Source organism: Pleurodeles waltl, chromosome 6 (genome assembly GCF_031143425.1).
Source record: "Pleurodeles waltl isolate 20211129_DDA chromosome 6, aPleWal1.hap1.20221129, whole genome shotgun sequence".
In the NCBI taxonomy this organism is placed as follows: Eukaryota; Metazoa; Chordata; class Amphibia; order Caudata; family Salamandridae; genus Pleurodeles; species Pleurodeles waltl.
Genome location: NC_090445.1, coordinates 442,873,556 through 442,888,506, shown reverse-complemented (window position 1 = coordinate 442,888,506; position 14,951 = coordinate 442,873,556). Strand labels below are relative to the sequence as shown.

The following is a 14,951-nucleotide window of genomic DNA, read 5'->3' as shown; positions in this document are numbered from 1 at the left end:
GAGCCTTGAGAGATGCAGAATTGAACTATAGTGTTATTGAAAGGGAGGCGCTTGCTGTTCATTGGGCAGTGAGGAAACTTAAGAATTTGTTGTGGGGAAATAAGTTCGAGGTAAGGACAGATCATAAGTCCCTTTGTGAAATTTATAAAAGGAAAGGGGTGGATGCAGTGTCTAGCAGAATCACTAAATGGGTTGTGTCCCTACAAGATTTTGATTTTGATATAAAGTATATTCCGGGTGCTCAAAATAAGGTAGCAGACACATTATCAAGATTAGTGTCAGTAGGTGAATTGGAAGAAGAGGAAGAAACGGATTGGGATACCGAAATGGTGTGTGAGATTGAGGAGAATGGATTTGACAAAAGTGTAGTGACAAAGGAGAGATGGCGGAGAGAAAGTGAATCTGATGACACCATAGTGAAAGTGATATCTTTAATAAAAGAAGGTTGGAAAAACAGGAAAGAAGGAAGTAGTGAAACACAAAAATTCTGGCATGTGAGAAGTGAGTTGTCTAGTGATAATGGGTTTCTATTCAGAGGTACGAAATTAGTTCCCCCCACCACATTGAGGCAGGAGCTGATTTCTCTTGCTCACACGGGTCATCAAGGAATGTCCAAGACCAAAGGGAGATTACGTTTGACTTACTGGTGGCCAGGTATGGACTCCCAGGTAAAAAGATCAATCAGAGAATGTATGCAATGTATCATGAGTGAGAAGACTGTGAAACCTAAAATGCAGCCTATGGAAGTAAGGGAACGCCCCACTCAGCCGTGGGAGGAGGTTGCTTTGGACATTCTGGGACCTATCCGTGGGGAAGGTTGTGATATGTACCTATTGGTGCTAATTGATCTGTTTTCCAGGTGGCTGAGATTAGATTTACTAGGAGTATTGAGACAAGACAGGTGATTGATTTTCTTAAGGAAGTGTTTGGGAGAGATGGGCTGCCTAAGAGCATTCTCACTGATAACGGGGTACAATTAGTATTGAAGGAAATGGAGAGGTATTTGGCTGACTGTGCTATAATCCATAAGAAGTGTGCATTATACCACCCCGAAACCAACGACATGGTGGAACGATTTAATAGGGTGTTGAAGGAGACTATAGCTTTAGCTAAGGTTGGTGGATTGAGCTGGAAGAAAGAAGTGATTAAGCGAGTTGAAGCATACAGAGTCTCGCCTCATGCCATTACTGGGAAAACACCTTTTGAGTTACTCAGAGCCAGACATCCTAATACTTTGGTGTCACCTAGGTGGGTCAATGATATGGGAGCAAGAACTGGGGTGGTGGTGTCGGATGAGACTTGGAGACAGGATGAAGAGGAAAAAATAAAAAAGCGGAAGGAATATTTTGATCGCAGGAGGTCAACTCGCACTACTAAAGTCAAGGTTGGGGATTGGGTGTTGATTCGTAAGCCTGTGAATAAAGGAAGGAATGTTGATAAAGTTAAACCTTTAAGGGTAGTGAGGCTGTTCAACAATGCAGTAAGAACGGAGGATTCCAAGATTTGGAATTTAAATCGTGTAGTGGTACTAAAATGTAAAAATGTATGGAATTGATTTATATGTATACTGTTGTATTTTTATTTTATTTTTATTTATTTTTTCTCTCTTCTCCTTTGTTCATTTCTCTTAAGTTTGTAAAGGAATGCCTACATATGCCCAGGCACTAGCTCGTTTGGAATTACTGAGAGGTCAACGTGTCACTTCCAGTACTGGGATGGCTCGCTGGCACAAGGCAGGACTACATACAGTGATAGATTTATATGGATATGGAGCACTACTCACATACAAAGCCCTGACAGAGGAGGGGGGTGTAGTATGTCATAGCTTGAAGAATGTTTAAGATGTCATAGCGTGTAGAACTTAGAATTGAGAAAAGTAGAGAATAGAATCCAGCAGTGAGGACGACGGAGACTGAGGAGAGTGGTAGTTGGCAGTTGGTGGAGCTGGATGGGGCCTCTGTAAATAAATAAAAGCTACTTCGTGAATCCGAATGACTCACCGTGATTTGTGGACCCATCTTACAGGGGGTCTTTCCTCTGGACAGTTTCTGCTGCACACTTCACTCTTTACAGCACTGAGGGAAGAATGGGATGATTTGGCACAGGAACCCCCAACACATACCACCATTCAATATCTCCACATGTTAGGCCACGGCAGGCACCTCATTCATTGTGTAACAGACTCACTACATATCCACACCGCCAAACTACTTAACTCACCCCAGTCTCATTAGGGACAGTCTTGGCCAGCCCTGCAAGGATAAAGAATGGTGCACTGTCCTGGAGAGCCCCCCTTATGTTCCACGAAATGCTTGGTTCTGCTTAATACAGCTATATGTAGTACATAAAGCCTGCCTCACCGCTGACAAAATCAACAGGTACTTTCACTGCGCAGACGCTGTCTGTCTTTGCTGCTGTTTGGTAGATGCGGATCTCCTACACATGCTATGGTCCTGCTCTCATTTACATCATTATTGGCAAGGAGTGAAACATTACCTGTCCCTCTGCCCTGACAGAGACATTTTAAATACATTTGAATTGTGTATACTGGATTATATCGCTTGAGTAAAAAAAAGAGTTACACCAGGATTCCTAGATCTTGGTCTCCTAGTAGCCAAAAGGCTCATCATCTGCAGGTGTAAGACACCTGTTCCGCCACCACAGACGTCCTGGACACAATCACTGACGATATGGGCACAGGAAAAAAGCGTTGCTCTACACACAGAGAAAAACCTAGGGATCCACATATATCCCATAGCTAGTGCTTAGGATGCTATAATATCTGACCTGCACAAAGCTATGCATAACACCACTGACTCAACACGTGTATCGCCTGCTGCAGGTGCTGCTTCGATGGGAGGAGAGCCGTCCCTGTCCCCCCCAACAGTCATCCTCACTAACCTTTAACTGAGAACCATTTACGAACACACCCAGTGATCAAGACAAATGATAATGCGCCTAAATAGGTCATTTATGCCAGTTTCTACATCTCATTATTGAATGCTTGGTGACAAATATAGGGAATGAGGGGCTTAGTGTTAGGATATCCTGTAAGTTTGTTTTATTAGACATGTTGCAGTTCTTTTTATTTGACAAAAACAATTGCTTATTTCTATAATTGAGCACAACAGTCATAGGAGCCCTGCATAATTAACATACTGCATAATTAACATACTGCTAAATAAAAGTTCACTATTGCTAAATATACTTGTGCAATCTGCTACATGACTAGATACGTACACTCTAAGCAATTGAACTGCTGAGTCGAATAACTGATGTATAATTTTTCCTTACTAGCCTACTGTAAATATTTTTAGAATCACTAACCTACTGGATTGGTTAATAGGACTGGCATGCATCTTCAATATGCAACCACAACTATTAATATGAAAATCAGTAAACAGATTTAAACAAAAAAAGAAAGCATCCATCTCTATGGTTTAGGCCCTGATCTCATTGATCTTCCAGGCATTGTTGGCAAGGCCACATAGAGAGACGCGAATGAAGGACTAGGAAGATGCACAATACCACTGAACGCTGGAAAGAAGAGACTTGTCTCACTGTTGAATGGGATAGTTTCTTCAGATTTAAATATTTCTGAAGTATAGATAATCATTTCTCCTCCAAAGAACACACTTTTGTGTGAAGTGTGCTTACGAATGCACCTAGGTAATAATGCAGGGGTTGAACAGGTGTTGTGATGGACTTGTCATGATTCAGTGCAGACCTAGCTGATTGACAGTCTTGCTCGTTAGGTGACAATGTTGGCTTGCTTGCTGACAGGAAGATGCCTTAATGAGCCAATCATCCAGATATGGACAAATGAAGATCCTAATTTTCCTGAGGTGGGCTGCTACAACTGCCATGCATTTGGGAAACTTTTGCGGTGCAGACACGAGGCCGAAGGGGAGGACCTTGTATTGATAGTGTTTTTTTCCTACAATGAACATCAGGAACTTTCATGTTTTTTGGCTATTGTGATGTGAAAATAGGTGTCTTGTAGGTCTATCAAGCATAGGCAGTCCCCTTGATGGAGTTGAGGCTTGATCTGATGAAGAGCCAACATCCTGGATTTTTGTTTGCAAACTCATTTGTTCACTTTTTTCAGATCCAAAATGGGTCTGTATTAGTTTCTTTGTCTCTTCTCCACTAGAAAATAACAGGAATAAATTCCTGTTATTTTCCCATAACACATGACCTTTCCCAACACCTGTTCCTGCGAAAGGATGGATATTTCTAGTTGCAGTTGATCACATTGGAAAAGGGAAGGTTTCTTCAGTGAGATAGATGGTGGGGGACACTTGAATCTGAGACAGTATCCATTCTCTATAATATTCAGAACCCATTTGTCAGTGGTTATCTTTGGCCACTCTTGTAAGAAAGATGTTATGCTTACCCCAACTGGAATAGGCAATGGAAGAGGGGAAGAGATGACTCACTGATTGCCATCCGCTGCTTTAGTGGCTTGGGCAGATGATTGCTGTCCTTCTCTGCCACTTGACCGATGGCACCATTATTTATGCCTGTGTGGTTGAGCTGTTTGTTGCTGCTGCTGTCCTGTGGATCAATGAAGGGCCTGAATCCTCTGGTAGAAATAGCGGTGGTCATATGGCCTATTGGAATGTTTCCTATATTCGCTCCTTTTTTACAATTCATCTGCTCTGAGGGTGTTAGGTTTGGACTTCATCCTAGACATCTTTTTGTAAGCATGAGAGCCAAACAAGGTGTTACCAGAAAAATAATACGATATTGGGCTTTGAGTGTGAAACCCATCAGTCTCAGCCAAGAAGAGGACGTAAGAGCTAGGCCATTTCAGTAGCCATGTGCTGCTAGAGTGGAGGAATCTACTGCAGCACTGATGTCTCTTGGAAATCCTGATGTCTGTCTCTGGGAAGATTGTCCATGAATTGTTGAATGCAGTCACAAACCTGCCATTGCATCCTAGCATTGCGGTAGCACTAGCAATTTTCATGGAGACTGCAGAGGTTCTGCAGAACTTCCTGCCCACTGTATCCAGTTTCTTGTTCTCCTTATCCAGAGGTACCATAGAAGATGGCACCATGGGATGAAGTGTCTGAGCTGCTGAGACAATGACTGAATCGGAAATTGGATCTGTGTGAAGAAAGAAAGGATCTTGGTCTAGTGGTCAGTATTTGTTTTTGGAGGAGTGACTGAGCAGCTTTTACAGCTTTGTAGCTGGTTCTAGAAGTCCAGGAACCAAAAGGAGTAGTGGTCTTGATGCAAAGCTTTGACTAAGTGTTTTGAAGATTACTTCCATGGATGTTATAGTAGTCGTTAAATCTATATTCAATTTGTTAGTTCCCCTGATAAGAACTTACGGTAAAAGTGTTAATATCATCTATTGGTGATATTCTCAATGGAGGAGATTACGTTAAGGTAGGCAGATAAAATCCTGAAGCTGACGTTTGGTGAGATTGGGAGGATAGACATAGAGTATCTTCTCCATCTTGAAAGAGAAAGTCTGTGAGATCTTGAATGATGTTGACAATGTGATCTCAACCTTGACCTATAGTAGTGAGGTCTGGAGTGATGGGTGCAAGATCTAGGGTGCCTTGGTGTATGTGTCACCGGCTCAGCAGGTTGTGGTGGTGGAGAGACTGGTGCAACTGGCAATAGAGGTACCACTGGAATAGCTGTTTGAGGAAGTGGAGGTGGAGGAGGTGGAGGAAGAGGATGCGAAGGCTGAGATGCAGTACATTCCACTGGAACACAAGGCAATGTTGGGGAATCCAGAAAGGTCACTAGAGAGATGGGCCTGGATGGTGAATAAGCACAAGAGAACTCCAAATCAAACTCTGAAGGAAGTCTGCACGCTTCTTTGTCTTGGTCAAGGCAGTTGTATGATGTCTTAACGTCGAGCCATGTTTCAACATTGAAGTTCTCAACCTTGATGTTCCTTCAACGTCAATGGTGACCTTCTCCTCCTCAACATCGTAAGAGTTCTTGACCTCAAACCGGCCTTTGACGATGAGCAAGTAAGTGCAGTACCTCTTCTCAACATTGAAGTTCTTGATGTTGAAAGAGACTGATGTTTTCCTTTGGTTGTTCTCTTTCTGGACCTCCACCTGCTGCAGTCCTCAAAGTGCAACTTAGGGGGACTGGTAGATGGTGGAGTCTCTCCTCGCCCACCAGAGGTCTCACCAGTCATAGAATCTTGCAATCTGTGGTGCTCCATTTGGCGATGGAGGCAAACTTTCTCTATCTCCCTCAAAGTGCACCTGGAAAGAGTCCTGCAGTGGTGACACGTCTTTGGGTCATGAAAGTCTGGAAAACGGAGGATACAGATCCTGTGCATGTCTGGTTTAGCCATTGTTCTGCTCCAGTCTGGGTAGTTTGCAAAAAGAGATGGCATTTTGTGAAAAATGAGAAATTTCCTCCCACGAAATTATCTAAATATGCTCTACGCCCTAAAGGACAGAGTGAAAAATGTTAGAAAAACCATGAATGGGATTTTTGAGGGAATTTTTTTTTTAAATGCAGAGTTCTGCTCCAGGATCCTGTCCGAGAGAGACTTAAAAAAGAACTGAGTAAACTGCTACCTACAGGGCACTGAAAGTCAGAAGGCCCCTAAAGGAGTAGGGTCCTATTAACATTGTTTCAGTATTGCAGTTTATACAGGCTACGTTGCTATGTATTATTTCTCAGCATACATTAAAGAGAAGCAAAGTGCATTTGTGAAGGATTTTTTTAAATATCACTTTTTAATGTTAAGTGATTTTTATAGATATGGCCCTTTTTTCCTTCTAAACTTCAAAGTAATTCCATAAACATTGTCAATTTAGCCTGTTTTTAATGTTTTAAGGTTCCAAAAATTTAACATGTCAAGATGTCTGTCACATATGTTCCCTGGCCTTTCCGAAGTAAGATGAAGTAGATATGACTTTGAAAGAACTGCTCCAGGATCCCCACGCATGGGTGGGACTATTCAGTGTTTAGGATTATCAATGGAGATGCACTGAGAGAGAACTGGGGTTTCCAGTTTTTTTCACATATTCTTCCCTGCAGTCTCTTCCCTTGCCATCCCTCATCTGGCCACTCAAATCCTTCAGCAACCACAGTCCTTTTTGTAGAACAGGTAGAAAGATGGTCTTTTGAGAACCAGCTGCTCCTTGGGAGTAGGTCAATGGAACACCGGGCAGAGTGAATATGCTTTGTGAAAAAATTGTCTTTAAGCTTCTGACCTGCTGGTAGGGACAGGAGAGGTATGAGGCAAGGTGTGCATCAGAGAAGTAAAGGTTAAAGGAATGCACAGGAGGTACTATTGTTGAATTATTCATAGTTAATTAAAAAATCCAAGATTTTGTTTTTAAACCGTTTTCATACTGGCACTATGTTCAATCCTCACTCAATTTTTGTGCCTATTAGGGGAACTCGCTAAGGTACAAGTAAATAAAGATATCTATTCAGGACCACAACATTTGTCCAGGAAAGGATTAGGATTGGTAATCAGGCTGCTGGATTCAAAAGTGAACAAGCAAGCAACTGTACCACACACGTTTGAAACAACAGCAACAATGACGCATGGATTCCTCAAGGCTTCTCAGAGGTGTTGGCAGATTACTACATAACCCAAACAATAGCAAATGCATACAACCCATCTATTAAATGAACACTTATATATCTTCAAAAAGCATTCAAACTCTCCTCCTCAAAAGAAGACTGCACAATGAGAAAAACGAAAGAAGTGATGGGTGGAATGCTTGAATTAATCAAGTCACAGATAATTTCTCAGGTTCGCATCTCAGTCCATTTTCTTTTTGTCCAACATGTTACCTCAGACAGGATCTAGTGATATGAAAATTAACCTTCGTTAGCAGCATATTGGTACCGCCCAGCCGGAAATGCCAGACGAGGGCCCATCTAAAATTTCTTTGATGCACATGAAAAGTCCCTGTGGTTCAGACATGAGATAAGTCCCCAAAAAATGTAAATCCCTGACTTGGATTTGCAGTGGTAAATTATTCAGCAAATGTATTAGCAGCGCTTTTCAAAATTCAACATACAAGTACATGCATGAAAGTCACACTCTGAAGACTTTTTTTGCAGTACAATTTATTAATTTTTCAAAAATAGTCTTCATACACAGCTTTCTCACCTGTGAATAACTGTAAGAAAGTAAATCTCTTAGGAAGATTGACAACGCCAATAGGATGGGCTTTAATGAAATAAAGTAATGTTTGCTTAACACATGTGATGTTTAAGCTTGTTAAAGCAAGTGTTAGCTCATCAAAGCCGTGCCTACTGACTTTGATGATAATGGTGAAGGCTGTAAAGTGTTAATGGGGGTGGTAAAGGGATGATATTGGTTAAGGTGGTTGTGGTATTGATTTTGGCAGTGGTAATGGTGGTAGTGTTAATGTTCGTATTGGAGGAGGCAATGGTGGTTGTAATGGGTGGTGGCAATGGTAGTGGTAGTATTAACAAGCGGTAGTGTTGGTAACAGTGTTCTTTACAGTAAAGGTGGAAGTGGTAATGGTGGTGCAATCAATGCCGGTAGTGTTGGTGGTACTGATGGAGCTAGTGGTTATAATGTTAATAGTGAAGTTAATGGTAAATGTGGAGTTACAGGTAATAATGTTAACTGCCAGTAAAGTAAAACAAATAAATAATTATCCGTCTGCAAGGAGGAGAAAGCATGGAGTGAAGAGGTGCTGCACCAATGTCCGTTGGGAGCAGAAATGCTACACCGTTCCTGGCTGCTGCTCTGCTATAGCAAGTGTATGGCAAGAGAAAGGAGGAGCAGTGGGGGACCAAAGAGAGAAGTGCTGTAGCGCTCCTGGGATGGCAAAGGAAGAGGCAACAGTGGCAAGGCGAGGGAATTCAATAGCAAGTCGAAAGGAGGAGGGGAAGCAGGAAAAGGGAAATGGCATATGCTCATCGAGATACTGGACCCCAAGGCTGCTGCCCTAGTCTCAAAAGTGTTGAGGCTTTAGGGCGGCCAGGCAACTTAGAGTCAGGCATCCTGACCTAAAAGGTGAGACTTTCACTCAAATCCTAAGATCTTTTTTTTAAAAGACTGCTCTAGTTGGAAAAACCGAGCATTGATTTACTTATGTAATGCTTTTATAACAAATGATTGTACGTGTGATAAAAGAGTTCACTTTTTATATGTAAAATACTCTCTTGTACATTGTAACACAAGTACTCCATGTGCAAAGTAATAATACACCAAATAGGTAATAGCATTAGGCGAGCGAGTATACTCGTGTGGAAGGGACCAAAATATGAATGTACCTGTCTGAAAGGTTAGTAGCAGAACAAAAAGCTGTCTGTAGACAGACTTAAAACATGTCCATTGTTAGAAGAGGATAACGAACTAGCACAATCATTTCTACTAATAGATTTGTGTTTGGATCTTAAGTCTTACCTTGTCAGGAGTCTGGTCCATTTCTTCGTTCACCAGGTATGCTGGTGAAGAGTCAGCAGTCAGAAGTGTGGTGTCAGTAGTAGAAGATGAACGCGGCCTTCCCTGATGTTGGTGCAGTATGGCTGTAAGGCTGCTGTCTTGGGGAAGCCTCCGAATAGAATGGGGGCTACCCTTTTGGGGATCCGATGGCCCACTCTTGCTCCTACGACTACTGCTGTGGAGGCTTGTCCCTCTCTTGATGGAAGGGCGTGAGCGTATCTGTTGAAGTACCCGATTGAAGGCTGTGGGACGGGCTGGGAGATCATGGAGGGATACTGCATATGATACTCTGTGCATCTCGGGAGAGCGTTCTTTCTCATCTGGTGATTCATGGTCAGACGTGCCATACTGGTGCTGATATGAATCCTGCGAGCTGTGATGTTCCCGTTCTCTGGACCTACGACGACTATGGAAAAGATGCTTCAGTCCATGTCCAAACATAGATCCTTCTGACAGTTGTTGAATTTTCTATACAGAAAACAAAAAGCGAAGAGAAAGAAGAAATATTACAAATACTGTTGATTGATTATCACTATATCCACATAGCCCAAAGAGACCTACTATTTGAGAAATCTGCTGATGAACATCAAAGTAATGGCCTAAAATAACATAGATGCAGATTAAATTCTGGTCTTAACGGTATTACTCTCTATAAGAAACATACAGATTTTGAACGATATATTAATTCATCTTTTACTGTTTACATCAGTGCAAAAACCAGTTGGACAAAACATTGAAGCTATGTAAATGAAAGCCACAATTAGGGTCTGCTTTATTCAACACAGCACTAACAGAACATGTCTATATAAATCTTTACCCAGAGGTTTATGAGTGTACAATAAGAGTTGCACAGTCGGATGTGATCAATCAAAGAGAAATTGGTGTACTGTGACATTAATCTTTAGGGCAGTCTATCAGAGAGGTAGATCGGCACACTTAGAGAATAACATGAAAAGATGCACGTTACAGTACCCATTCAAAGTTATACATTCGGTTTGCATAAAATACAAACAAGCAATATGGCCACCATATTAGGACATTCCCATTAAACACGTGGCGTTTGCAAGCATACTCATATCAGTTTGCAGGGGAAAGCGTGAGAAGTATAAAGAACATGTACAATAACATTTCTTTAACTATCTCCTAAGTTTGAGAGACGAGTGATAGTCTTAACAAAGGAAAATGCATATGCCTTTCTGACAGTTGTTTGTAACTGCCTCTCTGCTTCTTCCTAACCGTATGTAACTTACTAGGACAATAAAGACGACGGATAAGAAGGCTAGGTTATGTCAAGGCTGTAGTGGCTCAAGTTCCCCGAAGACTTCAATTATCATTCAATAGGTTTGCCATCACAACACCTTTTTTAGTGTGTCACTGTAATCGTTTATATGAAAAACAAATCAGTTGCTTAAACCGAATGTCAGGACGTATTTCCTTGTAGAAGATCTGCATGAGAAACAACAGATGTTACTGGAATATGAAATACTTTGATTCTCCCCTCGACTCCTTCTCCTCCCACTTCCCTCTTCTCCTCTTTTTTATCACACCAGCATGTGGTTGCAGGTTAGTGTATGTTTTGACATTTTCTACTTCAATAAACATATCTGAATTATAAAGGCTTTGAGATACTTTCCCATTGTGATGACGGATTATTGTTCAAGATGGAAAACCGACTTCGTCACAATGGTCAGCAGAGTGGCTATGAAAGCAAACGTGGTAAGGTTATTTTGGAAAGGACTTCCCAAAACGTGTAGTACTACCAATGAAATATAGTGATTTCTAAAGGCCATGGGGAAACATTTGGAAGGGCATTGCGTGAAACATCAGTGTTGGTATTCCGGTTGTAAGGGGGTGGTTGAGAAGGAAAATAGATTTACAAAGGAACATATTTAGCTTATGCTTTCAGAAATGTCCTTCACGAGGGGAGGGGAAGGACAACCGGTTGGAAGGTCAATCTGGTTTAGATGCAAACAAGGAGAAACTTTAGAGAAGATAAAAAGCAGCTCTTGAAAGGGCAGCCGGTGATTATGACGCATTTGATGCCACTGATCAGATTAAATGAAGCTGTTTGGTATATGGGCATCCAGTTAAATAGATATTACAACATTGTTGACAATGGCATCTCTGCATTTCTAGAGGTCAAGAGGAATATTCAAGTAGGTGTTATGTATGTGATGTTAGCAGATGGAAGACGCTGTAGTCATGGATGCATAGTTAAGGTTGCAAATCAAGTGAGATGGTGAGGTCAAAGTGCATGGGGTGTTCTTGCCAGTGACACACAATTAGATGGGTAAGCTGTGTGCAGTGTTTATTTGTTACTGGGTGACACTATGTTGCAAAATATGTGTTTTGTGAGGTCACTGAATTCCACTTGTGGAGTATCAGAAAACTAGCATAATATGTACCAAAGTTCAACACAGCCTGCAGATACCCAGGACAACAGGGATGGCCCTGTTGTCCTGGATCCTTATGTAGTTGAAATGAATGCCTAAATCGTTAACCTCTTCAATGAACACCATATTACCCCTTTTCCTGTAACACCAGGAAAAGAACCATAGCAGTCTTGTCTATTTTGGAAAGCTATATGTACATCTAGATTTACCTAGTAGATGAGAGGATGTAATTATTTGAGAACCCCCTCAACACCTGCTCAATGAACAAGCATGCCACGGAGATCTTGGACCTGCTGGAGGACAGCACAGCCCCAGACCTCCTCTTCCTCATGGAAACACGGCTGACCACAGGTTCAGTGCCAGGCATTGCTACTGCCATCCCCACTGGATGCATCCTCACCAGGCAAGACCAAAGCTGGAACAAAATACATGAACACTTCAACTTTAAATTAGAAAATTGCAGCAAACTTCACCCTGAGTGGAACCCTAGTCTACAGTCCCCCAGATGCCTAAGTCAACTTTGGAAGCAACATTACAGATTTAATCGCCGCCCTAGTTCTCGACTCCAGTGCTTTCATCCTCACAGGAGAACTCAGTTTCCATCTAGAAGTCCAGACCGACCCCCAGCTCAGCCACAGTTCTTGACAACCTCGGAAACCTGGGACTAATCCAACACACTTTGGAGCCAACCCACGCAGCCAGGCACATCCAAGACCCTTTTTTCACATCCTTCAACAACATCACACTGAGACCTGTCACCTGGACAGACCACGCCATAGTCAGTTTCACAATTGGCATGCAACAATACAGAAGAAATGCCACAGTGGGACCAGTAAGCTGATATTGGAACAACCTAACAGACACAGATTGGACAACCACCCTCCACAAGAACAAATCGGACGAAAAACATTGAAAACTTCAACAAGTGGATCACCAACTGTGCTGGCATGCTAGACCCTATCAAACAAAGCTGCACAGCAAAAATTAGAAAACAAGCCAGCAGGTACAAAGAAGACCTCAGAATGGCCAAGCGATACTGCAAACAACTGTAATTGAAAAGAAGAACCAGTAAAGGAGAAGTGGAAAAAAGACACCTACAAAGTTGCTCAGAGAAGGTACCACGAGCTAATGAGAGAAAACTCAGAATCATCACAGACAATAAACTGGACATGACTGTCCAACCCAACAAAGTGTCAGTCAGTCAAAAACAATGTTTATTTAGACCATGGTCTTTAAACAGCAATAAAAATGATATACACAATGTTGATAATAAATACCCTGATTTGTTTTATACTGGATAAACAAAATACCACGTGTACCATAAACACTTAATATCACAGACCGTAAAAATACTTTTTAAAGTGCTTGAATACTGATAAAAGTGACTTCATTTAATTGTAGATAAGAATGTGCCACAAATAAAATGAATGCCTAAAAGTACTACTGTGAATACCTTAATAAACAAGCTAAAATGTGGATATAAATTCCCTCACAGCAGCCATAAAATCCCCAAAGGTGCAAGTCACCTCCAGGAATCTCATATCTGTAAAAAAAAAAAAAAAACAGCTGCTTGCATGCGATCCCGAATGTCGTAGTTTAAAAAGAGTGGCTTTAACATTTTTTGTATTAACCGCACCTTTAAAAAGTCCAAATGGATATGCAGGAAGTCGCATTTAACTAATAAATCCATGTGCAGTTTCCCGGTGAATCTATCGTTGCCAGTTTTACCTTACTGCTTACACAGCGGGGATGTGGGTCAGTTCTTACCCTTATGAGCTGATCCGTAAGTTTGGGGCTGGGTAAAGCCTCTGTATACAGGAACCTCTTAATTTTGCCATAAGTCATATAAGAGTTGGCATGATAACTTAACCCCATGTCTCTGTACTGTTAAAGTGTGACGTTCTCTCTTTGTAGTCTCAATTACCAGATCTTGCTTATCTATATCCAGCCCTAGTCTCCTATCTATGCCCCCCAGTCAGTTTTTCTCTGACTCCCTTGGCCTTTTTCAGTTCACTGTGTGTAATCTCATTTTTACAGTGAGTCACTACCTTTTGTCTATCACCTGTTGTTAAACGAAGCCAGAATGTCACCACCTCTGCATCGGCCAAGCAGCGCCAAGAGGGTAAACCAGTTTCCATCCTTATAGCCCGTATGCTTGTTGTCTTGGGTAATGACAACAGGATTTTTAAACATTTACCCTCTTCCTACTCCCAATCCCGCTTACCACTTAGGTTTAACAATTCCACTCTATAATGGAATTCCCAGTGAACCACAGTCACATATGCATTTAGCAAAGGTCTTAAAGCCATACCACAGTAATCTTTGTTACATTTTTTGGAACCACTTAGTAAGGCCACTGCTCTTGTTTTCAATGCTTCTATGTGCTCTTTCCACAATAGCTTTTTTCACACCATACTCCTAGGTATTCATATTTGTCTACTATCTCTAATTTACTAGTACCTAGGTGCCATTTGTATTTGATAAACTTTTTCCCAAACCCATCACTTAAGTTTTATCCATGTTTACCAATATTTTGTTCTCCTTACACTATTCCATAAAAACATCCAATTACTTCTGGAGGTCTATTTTAGTTATATCAATAATAATGACCAGATAGGTTTCTCCAACAAGTAGCTTGTGAGTTATTGGTAGCTCTTCAGTTACCTGTACGGAGCTCACATGTGTGCAGCCTAGCCAACTAACTTAGAAGCTTTGTGCGAGGGGCATTGCAGCTATGGCTGTTATGTATTATCCATGTAGAGGCACTGACAAACCATTTGTTTTATCACTGCTATCAACTGCACAGAAGTGATCACTGCTGTTAATTTTTTGGATAAAGTGGCCACTAAAGTAATCTTGTCTGAGGTGGTAACTATCACATTCCTAATAATTTTGATTTCTCAGTATGATTTTCATTGAACACAAGTAGCTCTTATTACAGAAAGAGTTGGAGCACACTGGACTAGATCATCCGCATATAATAAGCAAGTCAAATGTGTGCCATTCATTTTGGGCCTAACCGTCTTGCTGCAGCAAGTACTGATTGTAAATCTGCTATAGACAGGAAGAAAAGCAGAAGGGCCAGGATACAGCCCAGTTGCAGCCCATTTTCTATTGGTATTTCCAGAGAC

At 41.5% G+C, this 14,951-nt stretch overlaps 1 protein-coding gene across 1 annotated transcript in view; it reads right to left on the bottom strand.

The window, feature by feature from the left end:
• TMCC2 (transmembrane and coiled-coil domain family 2) overlaps window positions 1-14,951 on the bottom strand; it is a 647,328-nt gene that overhangs the window by 334,910 nt on the left and 297,467 nt on the right. Inside the window, exon 2 of the mRNA XM_069238536.1 lies at window positions 9,389-9,895. Within this exon, the coding sequence (XP_069094637.1) occupies window positions 9,389-9,895 (507 nt within the window). The remainder of the gene's footprint in view (window positions 1-9,388; window positions 9,896-14,951) is intronic.